This window comes from Oncorhynchus clarkii, chromosome 26 (assembly GCF_045791955.1).
Source record: "Oncorhynchus clarkii lewisi isolate Uvic-CL-2024 chromosome 26, UVic_Ocla_1.0, whole genome shotgun sequence".
Lineage (NCBI taxonomy): Eukaryota > Metazoa > Chordata > Actinopteri > Salmoniformes > Salmonidae > Oncorhynchus > Oncorhynchus clarkii.
This window is the reverse complement of record NC_092172.1, coordinates 17918973-17937109: the sequence shown is the minus strand read 5'-3', so window position 1 is coordinate 17937109 and position 18137 is coordinate 17918973. Positions and strand designations below refer to the sequence as shown.

Genomic DNA, 18137 nt, shown 5'->3' with positions numbered 1-18137 from the left:
TTTTTGTGTTTGAGATGGGATTTTGGTTTTGATATGGATATGATACTCACCGGTCCGTGAAGAGGAAATGAAAATGTGAACAGCCTGTAGTAACAAGGACACAAATTCCAATGGAGCGATTTAAGATGAACGAGACTACAGGAGCCAACGCAATGAGCTCACAAAACACATCTCTTTTTATAATCAGACTTGTCGCAACAAGCAATGCGTTGCGTTTGGTCATTCATTGAACATGTCAGAAAAGCCAGCTCCAGTTTTTCAAACCCTCTCTTTCTCCCCAGGTTTTCCCAGCTGAAGAGCCTGAACCTTTCACATAACCGCCTGGGAGTGTTTCCAGAGTCTGTCTGTGAGATCCTCACCCTGACAGAGCTCAACCTCTCCTGTAACGGCATGAACACTGTCCCCGCACAGATAGGTAACCTCCAGAGGTAAGACAGTCACACACATACACCCTGTATCAGTCCGCCAAAAAGATATCTTCTTTTCATTTTGGCATAGAGTACATTCTAACATTCCCACTCTAGCTGTGTTAGGTAGGGTGTAATTCCATGGTGGTCAGTATGAGTATCAGTTCCTCTATGTACTGGACGTTGGGTTGGACATTTTGTGCTGCTGGGTGCAGAACACTCCACTCGCCCCGCTTCCCGCCTCTCCACATTAGCCCCTTTCTGACCACATGAGCCCACATCCTCCTCTTAGCAATGAATCATTATCAAGCATGTTATCACTGTGTGTGTGTGTGTGTGTGTGTGTGTGTGTGTGTGTGTGTGTGTGTGTGTGTGTGTGTTAATTGAACCAATGCATTAAGTTCAGCTGTTTGTTGTTATGCAATCAGATTAAATCAAGCTTTAAAATCAGGCCAGTTTTCATGCTCTCAGCTCACATGATGCTTAATATAGAATGATTTCAAATATACAAACACCGACATTTTCACCTCTCATTATGGAATGCCAAATAGTTGTGTATCCTCAGAAAACAGAGATGAAAGAAATGTAAATGTCTGTCTCTGTCCCCCAGTCTGCAGACCCTGTCTCTGGATGGGAATCAGTTGAGCTTCCTTCCTGAAGAGCTTGGCGGCCTAGCTCAGCTCAGCAGCCTGGGGCTTTCCTTCAACAACTTTCCCCACATCCCTGGTGTGCTGGATAGGCTAAGTGGCATGGACAAGTTAGCCATGGCTGGGAACAGGGTGGAGACCCTGGAGCTGGGGATCCTTGCCAGGATGAGCCACCTCAAGAACATCGACCTGCGGTGAGGAACTAGACCAGTCTGTACTCTCTGCCCTCGTACGGGCCCTCCGTCTCTTTCTTTCTATTCCTATTCCTATTTCTCACTCACTCTCCCTCTCTCATCCCTCAGTGTATACACTCTACTCATCAGTCACAGCATGCATAATACAGGATCAATACACAATGGTAATAAGATCTCCCCTGTCAGTAAATCTCACAAAGAGTTGGCAGCAGCGGTTCAATGTATCCCCCCCAAATGCACCTCACCCCGATGCCTGACCCTGCCTCACCCAGCCATTTTCATATAAAATGCCTTTCTCATCTCTCTATCCAGCTCTGATGCAGCCATTGATAGTGAGGTTGATCCCCTAAAAACCTGCAGTATCACCCCCTTGATTCCCTGTCACTGTTTTAAAGTTTAGTCGTTATTCATCTCTCTCCTCCCATCTTTCTCCCTCTCCCTCTATCTCTCTCTCTCTCTTTCTCTCTCTCTCTTTCTCTGCCTCACCTTGAGAATGAGTTATTAGGTGGAGGGATGGGTTGGATTTATGGGGGCTGGGTGCCTGCAGGATTAGGAGGCCAGTTGGGCTCATAAAAGGGAGAGGTACTGCAGAGTGAAATCAGATCAAGGAGACACACAGGGCCAGTCTGGAACTCATCAGTCAGGCAAAGAGGATGGACTACTGCTCTTCTCCACTCCTCACCTGAACTGGCCTCTGGTTTGGAGGAGGAGTTTTTTCTAGTTGCTGACTATATTCTGTCTTGTGTCTGTCTGCTGTCAGCATTCTAACCCAGTGTTCTGTTTGTCTGAAGCCAGTGCTTTAACATCATGTTGATGTTAATATCTTAATTCTATGTGTATGGGACCTGTGTGTAAATTAAGCAATAAGGCCTGAGGGTGTGTGGTATATGGCCAATATACCATGGCTAAGGGCTGTTCTTAGGCACGACTCGTTGGATACAGCCCTTAGCTGTGGTATATTGGTCATATACCACAAACCCGAGGGGCCTTATTGCTATTATAAACTGGTTACCAATGTAATTAGAGCAGTAAAAATACACGTTTTGTCATACCCGTGGTATACCACCGCTGTCAACCAATAAGCATTCAGGGCTCGAACCACCCAGTTTATAAGGCTGTTTATACCATGGCATTGTTGAATACTCATTTCTGATTGGCTTGAAGGGCATTTAAGAGTGTGCATTATTTCCCTATAACGCATGGTATATCAGCAGGGTAGAATTCAATGGCTATAGTTCATTCATGTTCTATGTTTGAGCTGCTTTTGAAAGCAAAGTCACATTGAATACATTATTGGCCTTGTTAAATGAACACATTTCTAGCGGTAAATGTGTTAAATTGTAGTATTATTATGGTATAAAAGAGATAATCAACTTGGGGCTGTGTGTGTTCTCTGGAAAATGCAACTCCGTGGACGGTCAGTTCCACTACTCTAGCGCTTCGTGTTGGAACACACCTTTCACATCGTGAACGCATAGCCCCTTGTTCATTTTCCCTTACATACTGTATGAGGCCTGGGTGTTAATGCTGTATACTGTATGAGGCCTGGGTGTTAATGCTGTATACTGTATGAGGCCTGGGTGTTAATGCTGTATACTGTATGAGGCCTGGGTGTTAATGCTGTATACTGTATGAGGCCTGGGTGTTAATGCTGTGTACTGTATGAGGCCTGGGTGTTAATGCTGTGTACTGTATGCAGGCTGAACGGTCTGCGCTGGGTGAAGAGTGAGGCCCTGGAGGCAGTGAAGCAGGTGACCCAGCTGGACCTGAGGGACAACCACTTGGCCACCCTGGACCTGAGCTCCATCTGCAGCCTGGAAACCCTGCACTGTCAGAGAAACCAGCTGAGGGCGCTAACGCTGAGTGGCTTCACCCTGCGCACGCTCCACGCCAGCAGCAACCGTGAGTGGAGCACCTCCCTCCCTGGTCCTGTCTCTCCAGGCCCTCTACCACTGTTACGGTTACATAATGCATATAGCCATCACTAGCTTGGCTGCTGATCACTGCTTTTCCTCTACCCACAGGCCTGACCACAGTCAACATCTACCCAGTACCCAACCAGCTGACACAGATGGACCTATCACGGTGAGTGCTGTGTGGCCAGGGCCTCAGTTTCTCAATCAGTAAGGAAAAGGTGTTATGGTATTGGTATTGTTATGGTAATGGTATTAATCAATCAACATTCTTCTCCTCATCATGAACTTGGTATATTGGTACCTTTTTTCATATACAGTGCTTTCGGGAAGTTTCCAGACCCCTTCACTTTTCCACATTTGGTTACATTACAGCCTTATTCTAAAATTGATTAAATAAAAAATGTTCCTCGTCAATCTACACACAATACCCCATAATGACCAAGCGAAAACTGTTTTTTAGAAATGTTAGCAAATGTATTAAAAAATAAAAAACAGATATACCTTATTTACATAAGTATTCAGACCAATTGCTATGAGACTCGAAATTGAGCTCAGGTGCATCCTGTTTTCATTGATCATCCTTGAGATGTTTCTACAACTTGATTAGAGTTCACCTGAGGTAAATTCAATTGATTGGACATGATTTGGAAAGGCACACAGCTGTCTATTTCAGGTCCCACAGTTGACAGTGAACATCAGAGCAAAAACCAAGCCATGAGATCGAAAGAATTGTCAATAGAGCTCCGAGACAGGATTGTGTCGAGAGGGAAGGGTACCAAAACATTTCTACTGCATTGAACGTCCCCAAGAACACAGCGGCCTCCATCATTCTGAAATGGAAGAAGTTTGGAACCACCAAGACTCTTCCTAGAGCTGGCCGCCCGGCCAAACTGAGCCACCAGGGGAGAAGGGCCTTGGTCAGGGAGGTGACCAAGAACTTGATGGTCACTCTGACAGAGCTCCAGAGTTCCTCTGTGGAGATGGGAGAACCGTCCAGAAGGACAACCATCTCTGCAGCACTCCACCCATCAGTCCTTTATGGAAGAGTGGCCAGATGGAAGCCACTCCTCAGTTAAAGGCACATGACAGCCCGATTGGAGTTTGCCAAAAGGCACATAAAAGACTCTCAGCCCATGAGATACAAGATTCTCTGGACTGATGACACCAAGATTGAACTCTTTGGCCTAAATGCCAAGCGTCATGTCTGGAGGAAACCTGGCACCATCCCTACAGTGAACCATGGTGATGGCAGCATCATGCTGTGAGGGTGTTGTTTTAGCGGCAGGGACTGGGAGACAAGTCAGGATGATGAATGATCCAAAGTACAGAGAGATCCTTGACGAAAACCTGCTCCAGAGCAATCTGGATCTCAGACTGGGGCGAAGGTTCACCTTCCAACAGGACAACGACCCTAAGCACACAGCCAAGAAAAGGCAGGAGTGGCTTCGGGATAAGTCTCTGAATGTCCTTGAGTGGCACAGCCAGAGCCCATACTTGAACCCGATCAAACATCTCTGGAGAGACCTGAAAATAGCTGTGCAGCAACGCTCCCCATCTAACCTGACAGAGCTTGAGAGGATCTGCAGAGAAGAATGGGAGAAACTCCCCAAATACATGTGTGTCAAACTTGTAGTGTCGAACCTAAGAAGTCTTGAGGCTGTAATTGCTGCCAAAAGTGCTTCAGCAAAGTACTGAGTAAAAGGTCTGAATACTTGTAAATGTGATATTACATTTTTTTGCTTTGTCATTATGAGTTATTGTGTGCAAATGGATGAGGGGGAAATAAACAATTTAATCTATTTTAGAATAAGGCTGTACCGTAACAATGTAGAAAAAGTCAAGGGGTCTGAATACGTCCGAATGCACTGTATATGTACAGTTGGAGGTAAAAAAAATCTTATATCCCCTCTGACTACTGTGTTGACTGTGACCTCTGTGAAAAGGAACCTGCTGGAGTACCTTCCAGACTGGGTGTGTGACAGTAGAAAGGTGGAGGTGCTGGACGTTACACACAACTTCCTGTCTGAACTACCAGCCAGGTTAGTCTCCCTACGAGGACTAGTTCATCCTTCTCAAACTCCTCACTTCCAACTCTAGTTATTCATCTAAAGATGTTCTAAACATCCATATTTGTTAAGGTAGATTAAAGGCCGTTACTTACTGGGTCCATCATGTTGCGCTATATGTTTAATATGTCCATCTCGTATCAGCCGGATTTGGCTTTTAAACATTCTGAAATTATTATAAGAATGAGCACCATATTAATCTGATTAACATTGGGCATCATTTAGCCAATGTCCGGCCAGAAATAACTGTCCCTAAAACATCAGCAGATGTGTTGACAGTCAGCTGATGAGAGGATTTCATTGCCTGTGTGAAGCCAACGTACGGCTTGTCGTCTTTCTGTCAGCAGACTGTGATCTCAGTATGGTGATGCTGGAGCACTCCGCTCAAAGCAACCATCATTTAACGTTACCCTTTAACACAACTATATTTTCATTTGAATCGACCAAAGCCTTCACAAACAAGATAATATTCGGCTCAACGGCGTAGCTGCAGATGAGACCTGTTATTGGAGTAAATTGTGCTGTGTTGGTAACTTTAGGCTGCCAAGTTGAAAAATACATTGATGGATTTGTTGGGTGTGGAGTAACCTTACCTCAAGATTTCCCCCAGTTTCACAAATTATCAAATTCACAGCAGGAGATGTTCTCTCTCTTTCTTTTTATCTCCCTCGCCACTAGACTGCTCAGCAGCCTGAGTCTGAGGAAGCTGCTGGCTGGGAACAATAGGCTCCAGAGACTGCCTGACCTACTTGACCACGTCCCCCTGGAAGTACTCGACCTCCAACACAACAAGCTAGGCGAGCTCCCAGAGAGCCTCTTCTACAAGGCCTTAAAGTGGGTCAATCCACCTTCCGCTCTCTCTTCTCTCTCTCTTTGCACCCACCCTCTCTCCTAGCCTTCTCTTTGGTGCTTGTCCTTTCTCTCCCTCTCTCTGCCTCTCCCTCCCTTTCTGACAGGTGTTTTGGAGGTTGCAGCTGATGCTCTGTCTCCCCCAGGGCCTGTGACGCTACTGCTGCTGCTCTAACCCCGGAGCCTCTATTCAACCACAACAACCAATTAAAGGACAAAACAGGATCGGGCATATTGAAATGAAACACTGCCCTACAGTACATCCTCCTTACATCATGCAGTAGAAATACAGTATAAATATTTGATGGGGTATCTAGCTTAAAGTGGTTGGCAGTCTGTAAGAGATGTCTTACTTCACATAGACATGTGGTGGCCCTATTTAGCTGCTCCAGTAGAGGTGGACTGACTGGGTCCACTGGGCTTTTTATGCCAGGCTCTGGAGGGTATGGCTCAGTGGACCAGTCAGAGAGTTGGACTGTAACGTGAGCCCCCCAACAGCCTGACGCTCTACTGTTTACTGTCTGATAAATCACTGGGCACCCATTAGGCCTGGCCTACTCTACTCTGTCTCCCATGCTGAGACATCGAGCGCCAGTGTGACTGCTGTAAAGTGCCTCATTGGTCAACAACGTTTGTTTCTCAGTGTTTTAAAATAGCCACCACTAGAAGGTGTATTCTTATGGATTTTCTCCCTGTCATCCTTTATCTGAATCTGTTTTGTTAAAGGAAATTTATGGCCAGTGTTGGTAACAAGAGCATTTAACTCTCAGGTCATAACAGTTTTAAGAGGAAGTCCATTTTACATTTTACACTGTCTAAATCATCTAATGCTGACTTGATATTACACATTTACATCACTTACAGTTGAAGTCAGAAGTTTACATACACTTAGGTTGAAGTCATTTAAACTTGTTTTTCAACCACTCCACAAATTTCTTGTTAACAAACTATAGTTTTGCAAGTCGGTTAGGAAATCTACTTTGTGCATGACACAAGTAATTTTTCCAACAATTGTTTACAGACAGATTATTTCACTTATAATTCACTATATCACAATTCCAGTGGGTCAGAAGATTACACACACTAAGTTGACTGTGCCTTTAAACGGCTTGGAAAATTCCAGAAAACGATGTCATGGCTTTAGAAGCTTCTGATAGGCTAATTGACATCATTTGAGTCAATTGGAGGTTTACCTGTGGATGTATTTCAAGGCCTACCTTCAAACTCAGTGCCTCTTTGCTTGACATCATGGGAAAATCAAAAGAAATCAGCCAAGACCTCAGAAAATAATTGTAGACCTCCACAAGTCTGGTTCATCCTCGGAAACAATTTCCAAACGCCTGAAGGTACCACATTCATCTGTACAAACAATAATACGCAAGTATAAACACCATGGGACCACGCAGCGATCATAACGCTCAGGAAGGAGACACATTCTGTCTCCTGGAGATGAATGTACAAGTGCAAGAACAACAGCAAAGGACCTTGTGAAGATGCTGGAGGAAACGGGTACAAAAGTATCTATATCCACAGTAAAACGAGACCTCTATCGACATAACCTGAAAGGCCGCTCAGCAAGGAAGAAGCCACTGCTCCAAAACCGCCATAAAAAAGTCAGACTATGGTTTGCAACTGCACATAGGGACCAAGATAGTACTTTTTGGAGAAATGTCCTCTGGTCTGATGAAACAAAAATAGAACTGTTTGGCCATAATGACCATCGTTATGTTAGGAGGAAAAAGGGTGAGGCTTGCAAGCCGGCGATCACCATCTCAACCGTGAAGCACGGGGGTGGCAGCATCTCATGTTGTGGGGGTGCTTTGCTGCAGGAGGGACTGGTGCACTTCACAAAATAGATGGCCGCAGGAGGAAGGAAAATTATGTGGATATATTGAAGCAACATGTCAAGAAGTTAAAACTTGGTCGCAAATGGGTCTTCCAAATGGACAATGACCCCAGCAGACTTCCAAAGTTGTGGCAAAATGGCTTAAGGATAACAAAGTCAATATTATTGGAGTGGCCATCACAAAGCCTTGACCTCAATCCTATAGAAAATTTGTGGGCAGAACTGACAAAGTGTGTGCGAGCAAGGAGGCCTACAAACCTGACTCAGTTACACCAGCTCTGTCAAGAGGAATGGGCCAAAATTCACCCAACTTATTGTGGGAAGTTTGTGGAAGGCTACCTGAAACGTTTGACCCAATGCTACCAAATGCGTATTGAGTGTATGTAACTTCTGACCCACTGTGAATGTGATGAAATAAATAAAAGCTGAAATAAATCATTCTCTCTACTATTATTCTGACATTTAACCATTCTTAAAATAAAGTGGTGATCCTAACTGACCTAAGACATAGAATTTGTACTTGGATTAAATGTCAGGAATGGTGATTTGTATTGTATTTGGCTAAGGTGTATGTAAACTTCCGACTTCAACTGTATATCACTGGCAATTAATCCTGGGTTCTTTCCTATTTACATACAACGCTCTCTGCTCCTCCTCCTAGCCTAAAGTACCTGAACGTGTCAGCTAATGCCCTGGAGACAATTCCCCCCAGCAGCCAATCAGAGGAGAGTCTCAGCACCCTCCAGGAACTGTACCTGACGGGGAACAAACTGAATGAGAACTGCGCTGCTCTGCTTGTGGGACACCAGAACCTCAGAGTCCTGCACATGGCCTACAACCAGTTGCTCTCTTTCCCTGCCAGGTAACCAGCTCCACACCCAGTTATACTGCCTTCCTACTGTACCTATGAAATGCCTCCAATCAGTGGACATATTCTACACTACTTTAGAGATTGCGTCTCTAGACATAAAATGTTTTCTATTGCTCCTAATATACTGTAGCTATTCTTTAGATCTGATATGAGCCATTGTTCTGTGGTGGAGACGTCTCTATACTGCTCTGTGTGTGCAGTAAACTGAGTAAACTAGAGTTGCTGGAGGAGCTGAATCTGAGTGGCAACAAGCTGAAGACCATCCCCTCCACTGTATCCAGCTGTAAGAGGCTACACACCCTCATAGCACACTCCAACCACATCAGTGTGTTCCCTGAGATCCTCAACCTGCCAGAGATCAAGGTCAGTTTCACTCATATCTGTTTATATTAGGGCTTTCCCCGACTAAACAAAATCTTGGTTGACCGAGAGTCGTCCTGTTCTTCCGACCAATCGATTAGTTGAAATATTGAAACTTATTTTTCCATATATAGACAGACACACCCTAATAAAAATCAACCATATGCACTGAGCTTGTCTGATGCTTTAAGCCACTGTTTGATTAAATAATTAAGATGACTCAAGAAAGAGCCCGATGGGCACATTGTGTTAAAAAATGAAAAATGATAGCGAGTGCCTGTGTGACTGGTGTATGTTGTCTCGCTCTCCTCCCTGCTGCAGCGAAAAGTCACCACAGCAAGTGTTTATTGCGCTGTCCGTGCTGAAGCAGCAACGTCATTTCAGCCATTACCTGTTTCTGACTGAAGTTATGTTACAGAAATACGTCATTTGTTTAAGATAACATTCCCTATTCCCTCAACCTTTGCTCTCTTTACTTGAAACATGTATTCATCACATGCACGTGGCCAATAGGGCCTGACCTATAACCTATCATAATCACATCAATAAATTGGTTATAACAAATTTCGAATACAGTAACACATGACAGCAAAATGCATGTGGAAGATATACTCAAAACAGGTGAATGTTTACTGATATTGTGCCAAACAGTTGCTGTTAGATTATAATATTATAATTTGAAATAGTGTAAAAAAACCCACTAAATATGTGTACCAAGGTCTGTTCTAATGAAAATAAATAAATATATAAAGTCTTTATTACAGCAGACTAAAAACAGTTGCATGCATTTGGGAATTGCAGTCTATTTATCGTTGAGGCTAATTATTCACAGCTCCCTTTGTTATTTCACTTTAAAACAAAAATGCTTGATTGCATTTCAGAGCATGAATGTCTTATTGATATTTATGTGACGGCATGAACGAATGGATGATTGATTGATACAGTAGCCTATATATTGAAATATAGGCCTTAGTAAGTTATGGTATTAAGACTAAACAGGACACGCTCTTTTGCATACAGCTCGATGGTGGTTATACAAGGCTGCTATACCAAGACCACTAATGATAACGACATTACTTATTATTATAATGATGATTATAATAATAATTGTAATAATAACAGTAAGGAGATCAAGGACAAGGAGGCTACAGGAGTGAGAGCTGGGTACATATTATGTGTGACAAACAGGTGCTGTTAGATTACAATATCATTTTTCTGCCTGTTTGGAACTGTGTAAACAACACTAAATACATTATAAGTAATACCAGTCTGTACTAACCCCCCCAAAAAAATGTAAAGCTTAAATTACAGCATAGCAAAGATTAAAAACAGCCGAATCTGTGAAATTGCTTTATCTGACATTTTGCTGTTGCATGAGGCTTGGTGCTCAGGGAATCATTAGGCTATTAACTAATCACTCAAACAGGCAACAGAAGCAAGACCTGTCTTATTTCTGTAGATATATATGGATGATTTATAAAGCCAGGCACATTTGACAGTTAAGTTGGCGTTTCCTCTCTCCTCAACTGTTTTTAGACAATTAGGCAAGATCTGTTTCTGCTGGCTCCACCACATTGTTTTCCATCCCAATATGCAGGTTAACTTTGCTATTATGCAACATAGGGAAAGGCGTCAATTCTACGGCGCACTGAAGGTTATGTTTCAGAACCGCGGACAGCGACCGTATCCAATGCGGGAGAAAGTGCATTTGTTATAAAATAATACTAGACTTACTAGTGTTGCATTATTTTTTACATAATATAACCACATACAATTTCAGTATGTCACGTCTTAGAGTGATGGACTGTGCCCTCCCCGTGTCATCTGCAATGGATTAGTCCACTGAGACAGGCACGAATCAGACAGGTGTCTTGTGCACTGCTCGACTAAAGAAATCTCGGTCAACCAACAGGCTATCGACAAAACAATCAACCAGTCGACTAAATGGGGTTAGCCCTAGTTTGTGTTTCTTTATGCATATGTATTTTAGATGTGTATATGTCTTTATTACAATGTTATAATGTATAACTGTGTGTGTTATCTTCTCCATCCACTGTGTGTGTGTGTGTGTGTGTGTATATATAGCTGGTGGACTTGAGCTGTAATGAGCTGACTGAGATCCTACTGCCAGACTCTCTAACGGCTACCCTGCACGAACTAGACCTGACTGGCAACAGCAGCCTCTTGCTGGAGCACAAAACACTCAACCTGTTCAGGTGACACACAGAGACTACAGTATCAGGCCGCTGGTGTACTTGGATAAGCTATGCGATAAATTCTATTCTTGTGCTACAGCGTGAATTATGGTTCAGCCCAGTGCATGGTGAGGTAATGCCCCCATCTCTTTGTCTCTCTCTCTCTCTCTCTCCTCAGTCACATCACCACGCTGAAGCTGGACCAGAAGCCAGCCATGGCCACCGGGGACTCCCTGGGCTCCTCCACCCTGTGGAACCACGGCTACTCTGAGATGAGCGGGCAGAGGAACAAGTGAGCCGAAGGGAGGGAGGGAGGAGGGCTGAGGGAGAGGGAGAGAGAGTTACTTTGAGACAGTGAGTGAGCGTGTATGTGAGGGAAGCCCTAATTTATGACAATCTGATGAGAGGGTATAAATGAGATTATGAGATCACGTGTGGTTTTAGAGAGCGCCTTTAAGGAGCATTTCCTCTTTCAGGGAATCGCTGTGAGCAGCACTACATTAAATGGTCTGAGAAGAGGATGTGCTTCTCATAGTCCATATAAGCCAATTTATTTTCTGCTCTGCCTCTTGGCTGGCATCCTATTTTAAACCCTACCCGGGGCTATAATATGCATCTATGGAGGAGTTACTTAGTTATCTAACTGTACAGCCCCAGCACAGCTTCCACTGCCTGGGTGAACGTCTGTTGGGGCTGGCATCTAGGCCCCTGGGCTGCGGATCTTGTTTAATAGTAGGGAAGGCAGGGAAGCCTAATACTTCCTGTGGATACAACGGGTATAAAGCGGTGTCCCCTGCATCATTGATGGGGGCCCAGTTTGCCTGGCTCGTGTCCTAACAGGGCCTCACAGGGTCATGACCACCACAGTGTCACAGGGGGGCATGCCTGGATGAGCCCCTGCTGCCTCTGTAGGAATAGGGCTCTGTCTCACTGTGTTCAAGTATGGATGAGTTATTCCTGTTTGGCTTGAATTTGAGGAAGATTCTAAGCTTATGAGCAAGATTGTATAATGGGATTTACACACAGAAAATGTAACCACATTTTGTTTCCACTTTTTGTGTTAATCTTATATCAATACTAACAGTATTTTCTCTTCCTTGGGGACAGATTGTGTGTGTCTGTGCTGGCAGTGGACCGCTTTGGGGATAGTGTTGAGGCGGCCTATGGCGTCTTCGACGGAGACCGCAATGAGGAAGTTCCTCGTCTGCTGCAGTGCACCATGGGAGATGTGCTGTCGGAGGAGCTGCTGCATTCCAGTGTGGACAGTGTGTACATGAGCAACACCTTCCTCACCTCACACAGGTATGAGCATCATGCATACACAGACACACACCCATTCTGCTTGTATTACTGTAATACAAGCAAAATGTAGGCACATTTCAGTATCATATGAATCAGGGGCGTAACTTTGGTTTTAGAAGTGGGGTAGACATCATCATTATTATTTTTTTATCCAGTCAGATAAACACTCCAAACAACCTACCCCACCGATCGGAGGTGTCCCCATGGTCCTAAAGCACACCATTGCCTCGTTTTGTATCACATTCCAATGATAAAACTGGGGGGGACAAAAATGCAACTTCAGAATGTGGGTGGGACATGTTCCCTCCCCTGCCCCCACTGAAAGTTGCGCCCCTGCTATGAATTACTGTTACCCTTTAAGGAAGACAAACCTACAATTGTACTATTCCGTGTTCATTTACATTTGATTAATTCACAACTGCATTAGCTAGGAACTAACATATGCAAATAACAACATAATGAATATTCATAATGGTCTACTTTTACTGTTTAACAAAGAAGCTAGCTAATTGCAGGGCATGTGCTGATAGTTGCATTCTGTGATGTATGTTGTATGATGCAGGAAACTGGGCATGGCTGGTCAGAAGCTGGGTGCATCTGCCCTGCTCTGCTACATCCACCACGAGCCGTCGGAGCTGGGCAGCTACTTCAGCCTGACGGTGGCCAACGTGGGCAGCTGCCAGGCGGTGCTGTGTCGAGACGGCCAGCCCCTGCCCCTTTCCAAGGTCTTCAGCCTGGAGCAGAGCACCGAAGAGATGGACAGGGTCAAACTCAGCAAGGCGATCATCACTGAGGTACTGTTGGGAGTCAGGCGTGTGTGAATGCACGTTTTTGTGAGGGCCTTTGTGTTCATAAAGATCTACTTGTTAGTTAACGTTTGATGTGATGCTTTATGCTCCGAGGTATTCATTTGTATTCAAAGTGCAGAGCTGAGTCCCCTCCTGTGTTATTGTGTTGTAGGATAACAAAGTGAGTGGAGTGACATGCTGCTCTCGCCTGTTGGGATGCTCTTATCTGTCTCCCTGGGTGCTGCCCAAGCCCTGGGTGCGCACTGAGCCCCTGTGTTCCCAAGATGACTTCCTGATCCTGGGGAACCGGGCGCTGTTTGAGAGGGTGTCCTACCAGGAGGCTGTGTGCACCGTGCAGGCCGTGAGGGACCCCCGCGCAGCTGCCAAGAAGCTCTGCACGCTGGCCCAGAGCTACGGCTGCCGGGACAATGTGGGGGCGGTGGTGGTGTCCCTGCACATCGGGGAGGACAGCTGTACCTGTGAGCCCCCTCACGCCAGTACTGGTACAGATCCCCGTGGACCCCCTCCAACACCCCTCCCCGTCACTGCTCCCCCAGGGGACCCGCTCACGCCCTCCTCCAGCAGTGGCATCGCTTCAGAGTTCAACAGCGAGACTTCGGCCTCGGAGGTGGGGAGTGAGGCGGGCTCCACAGCCTCTGACGAGCACCCCTCCACTGGCCCCATGGCCCGACCTGAGAGGCGCTGTAGTCTCCACCCTGCAGCCACGCTCTGTGCCCCCGCGGGACCCGGCTCAGCTGGGGTAGGGGGGCCCCACCCTGTCCTGTTCCAGCGCCAGCCCTCCTGTGCCACCTTCTCCAGTAACCAGTCTGACAACGGGCTGGACAGTGATGACGAGGCTCCACTAGAGGGGGTCATCTCCAATGGAAGCAAGCTGGAGGTGGAGGTAGACATCCACTGCTGTGCTTTCCAGATCCGTTCTGGGCCAGCCGCGAGCCCAAAGGACCACAACCTGGACAAGACACGCTCAGACTACCCCAACGGAAAGATGCGTCGTCAGAACAGCGTGGTGGTGTCAGCCACTAATGGCTGCCTGCTGGCTGTGTGTGGCAGAGAGATCTCCGACCTAAAGAAGTCCCCCTCCACCTCCAGCCTCTTTGGGAAGAAGCTTTCCAATGGCTCCGTGGTGGCCCCGGAAGATAGCCACAACCTCATCGAGGTAGCCCTGGAGGCCCCTAAGAAGAAGTCGGGTTACTTCACTGCCCCTGCCCAGCAGGACCCCGAGGACCAGCTGGTAGTGCCTCCCAGTCTAGAGCAGGATGTTAGGGAGCAGCTGAGGGGCCAGAGCCCTATGGTCCCAGGACCTCCACCCCCTTTCACACCCCCCTCCATCAGAGACCCTGTGTGGGACCACCCCCACCCCCCTGCTGCCATGCTGCCCCAGCGGGACCTCGCCCCTAACCCTATCCCTGCCCTACAGCAGGAAGTCTATGATACTGCCCTCTAGAGGGGGCCAGAGCACAGCACCACCCTGTGACAGTGCCATACCAGGGGGGCAGAGGAGGTCTCTCTGGCACAGGTGGGATATTCCAGTTCAAGTTTCCATTCAGCTCTGTCATGAAGACATGTGGGGCCTTGACTGTTCACACATGAATGTGTTACGTCACATTAGACATAGAGAGGTGCTTAGCTAACTGTCTGATGAACCTGGTGGAACTGTCTGAGTATCAGAGCTGAACAGGCACTGAAGTCACCAACCATGAAAATAGGTTGTGAAAAGAATGGGGCCACCGGAGGCCAAAGTACCCCAGCCTGAACTAGAATACCTCATGCGTTTTAGACTGCAGAACTTGTTTGCAACATTTCCCTTTACTTGGAAGGAAGGTCAAATAGTGAAATGGTAGAATAATCCATTTGAGTGTGTTATCATTCCATTGCTGAGGGCTGCAGGGGCTCCTAGATCCCAGGGACAAGTCCTGTGACCAAAAGGTGAAAAAGTGCCTACTGTAGATGACTCAGCCCCAGATGTCCCTGCCTCCCTGCCTGTGTGTGTATAGAGGGGGGAGGGGACACACATCAGTATTAGCCCTGGAATAGAACATCACTGTGTGACAGCGTCCTCCAGGAGCCACCAATGGTACAGCCACTTCTCGCGCTCGCTCGCTCTCTCTCTCTCTGTCTGTCTGTCTGTCTGTCTGTATATATATATCCTACTTTATCTCCCTCTCTAACCTGTTGACTGCACAATGGCTGGCAGGACTGGAAACTGGGCTGACTGGCCTTACTCTGTGGCACAAGGATTCAGACTGTGTATGCTAGAGGCAGGTAGGAACATAACAGCAGGCGATAAAAAAAACGAATCTAATTTTTATTTACTAAAAAAACTAAGAAGTGACCCTTTCTATCAACACCATAATCCTCTATATGGGAAATACAGTTAGTATCTATATACACATTTAGTCTGAGCAGTGTAGTGCAGAACCACATAGTGGTGTAATCACAAGGCCAGCTTGGCCTAGTCCCAGCATCAGGATGCGTATCCATTTGGAAACCATTGAAGCCTTGCTGGGAGGAATAATACAGAAAATAACATTCAAAAATAGCATCAAGCTCTCATAAAAAGGCATACACAAAATAACATAACAGTGCATTGCTCACCTGTACAGAACCAATATGGCATACTGCTTCAAAACCATTATTGTAACACTGTATCCGTGACAGTGCATGGTCAGCAAATTTTAACAGAAAAAGTAATTATATTAATTATGTTTTATGGGCAACATGAGTGGTGACAATGAAGACGAAACAATTGTTCACGGTGTTCATATCTCAAAAACGCTACAATGCACACCAGATACTGTACAGTAATCATTACAAGTGATGGGTGAAAAAACATGTTCTTCACATTATTCGAGTGCCATCATTTAAGGAGTCCAGATACTGTGAGGTGTGTAGCCCCTTTTTCTTTAGTTTTTCTAGTTTCACGCTTGTTGTACCCAGGAAATTGTGCAAAATCTCTCCAGTGACCAACATATCGAAAGTGTTTTTTAAGGTTTGAGAATCATTCTGTTCCCATCATTCCATTAGCTTCACAGTCAACTGAACAAAATATCCATGAGTAGTGTACTAAAATGAGGATGTAACATGGTATTATTTTACATGTATATGAAAAGTATGCATGTTGTGAAAGTCTATTTTAATCATGCAGTTTGCATAATTCCGTTGGAGCCTATAGATATAGCTGGTTGATGCTCTTCATTTTAAGTCAGTGACCGGCGAGAGAAGGAGTAAAAATAATTTCAATAATTAGATATTTCATTCTCATAGATCTACTGACAGATTCAATAAGGGTTTGTGGGACATCTGGTGGTGATAACTATGAATTGCCTCAAATGTTAGTTCTATATCAGTGAATATCACCAGTGTACTCTACCACCGCTACCACCTACTGTATAACAGATTCAGAACAAGCACAGTGTGTTTTTGTTGGCAGGACAGAAAAGCTCATTGTTGTCTTGGCGACAATAAGGGCTGGTTTGAGTAAGAGGGGTGGTGTGAAGCTCACATAAGTGGCAACACCAAACCATTTCAACAGGTGGGTGGATGACTGGATGGGGTATTGTGAAGGAACAACGTTTCAAGAGGTATGTAAGGACACCTGACCTAATGCTGAGGAGGATGTTCTCTTACTCTTCTTTCATAGTGTGGAGACAAGCCTTTGTCTGTTCCATATGTTTCTAAGCTGTCAGAGGACCCTTGGGTAATACCATCCAACCAATGAGGAAAACGGGTTTATCAGATTACGTTTATGTGGAATTTTAGCAAAAATGAGCAAAGCACTTTTGTGTCCCGAGAAGAGTGAAAAAACTAAAGTATTGAGTGTAAGCCATTCGTTTTGCATCAGAATTTGAGTTCAGACTTTATTTGGGGCATTTGCTAATGGTTTTAGTGTTGCTAAGGTATGGAGTGGCCCTGACTTTTATCTAGCACAGACATTGTGAAATATGTCCGTCATGGACATTACTTTGAATAAAGGCATCTGCATAATATGGGTCAGTTGACTGTGAATATGACATTTCTATAAAGTTGCACTTGTGCTCCAGCAATGTTAGAGGATAGTATACCACTAATTGACTCATCATTGATATAACAAAGCTGCAGACCAAAATCTACCACCCTTCCCCTTTGTGCCAAACTGCCTAACCCTAACCCATTTTAGAGAGGATAACTTTCTGACTTAGTAAGAGAGGGCTTGTGGTCTGACAAGAGAATGACTGGGATGTGTTCCTAGATGCCACTGTGAGAAGGCTAGTGGCATGGTTGTAATACTTACCATAGCTGCTTAGCTAGCTACAACCCACTCTATGCTTGTTCATAGCCTTAATGCAGCGCTGCCAGTCCTAATGGTGATGGTGACTGTCTTTTTCTGTTGGTTTTATTTCCTTTAGCGGAGCTGGTTTTGCCCTTTGACCTTACGTGGCAAGGTCAGGAGCATATAACACGGCAATATTTTGCATTATTTTCTCCAAATTGCAGAGGGAGCAATGTAACGTTTCAAGCCAGTAGAACAAGGATTGGGACCAGAGGGGTGGATTCTAAAGGTTTCGTAGAATTGGCAGTATTTTAGATGCTCAAAAACCTCACAGCGGCTTCGAAATGGCTATTTACTTCATCCTTAACGTTCAAGAGGATTGATTGGTGAATTTGCCTTTCTAACGCCTGCTTGCTTATAATATGA

The 18137-nt window shown here is 45.3% G+C and overlaps 1 protein-coding gene across 1 annotated transcript in view; it reads left to right on the top strand.

Moving 5' to 3' along the window:
• LOC139385083 (PH domain leucine-rich repeat-containing protein phosphatase 2-like) overlaps positions 1-18134 on the top strand; it is a 51474-nt gene extending 33340 nt beyond the window's left edge. The window contains exons 7-19 of the mRNA XM_071130129.1: positions 282-428; positions 1018-1248; positions 2948-3150; positions 3273-3333; positions 5108-5203; positions 5909-6064; positions 8587-8787; positions 8997-9159; positions 11242-11372; positions 11530-11643; positions 12459-12653; positions 13216-13447; positions 13614-18134. Of these exons, the coding sequence (XP_070986230.1) occupies positions 282-428; positions 1018-1248; positions 2948-3150; positions 3273-3333; positions 5108-5203; positions 5909-6064; positions 8587-8787; positions 8997-9159; positions 11242-11372; positions 11530-11643; positions 12459-12653; positions 13216-13447; positions 13614-14906 (3223 nt within the window). The 3' untranslated portion in view covers positions 14907-18134. The remainder of the gene's footprint in view (positions 1-281; positions 429-1017; positions 1249-2947; positions 3151-3272; positions 3334-5107; positions 5204-5908; positions 6065-8586; positions 8788-8996; positions 9160-11241; positions 11373-11529; positions 11644-12458; positions 12654-13215; positions 13448-13613) is intronic.
• Positions 18135-18137: the final 3 nt, after the last annotated feature.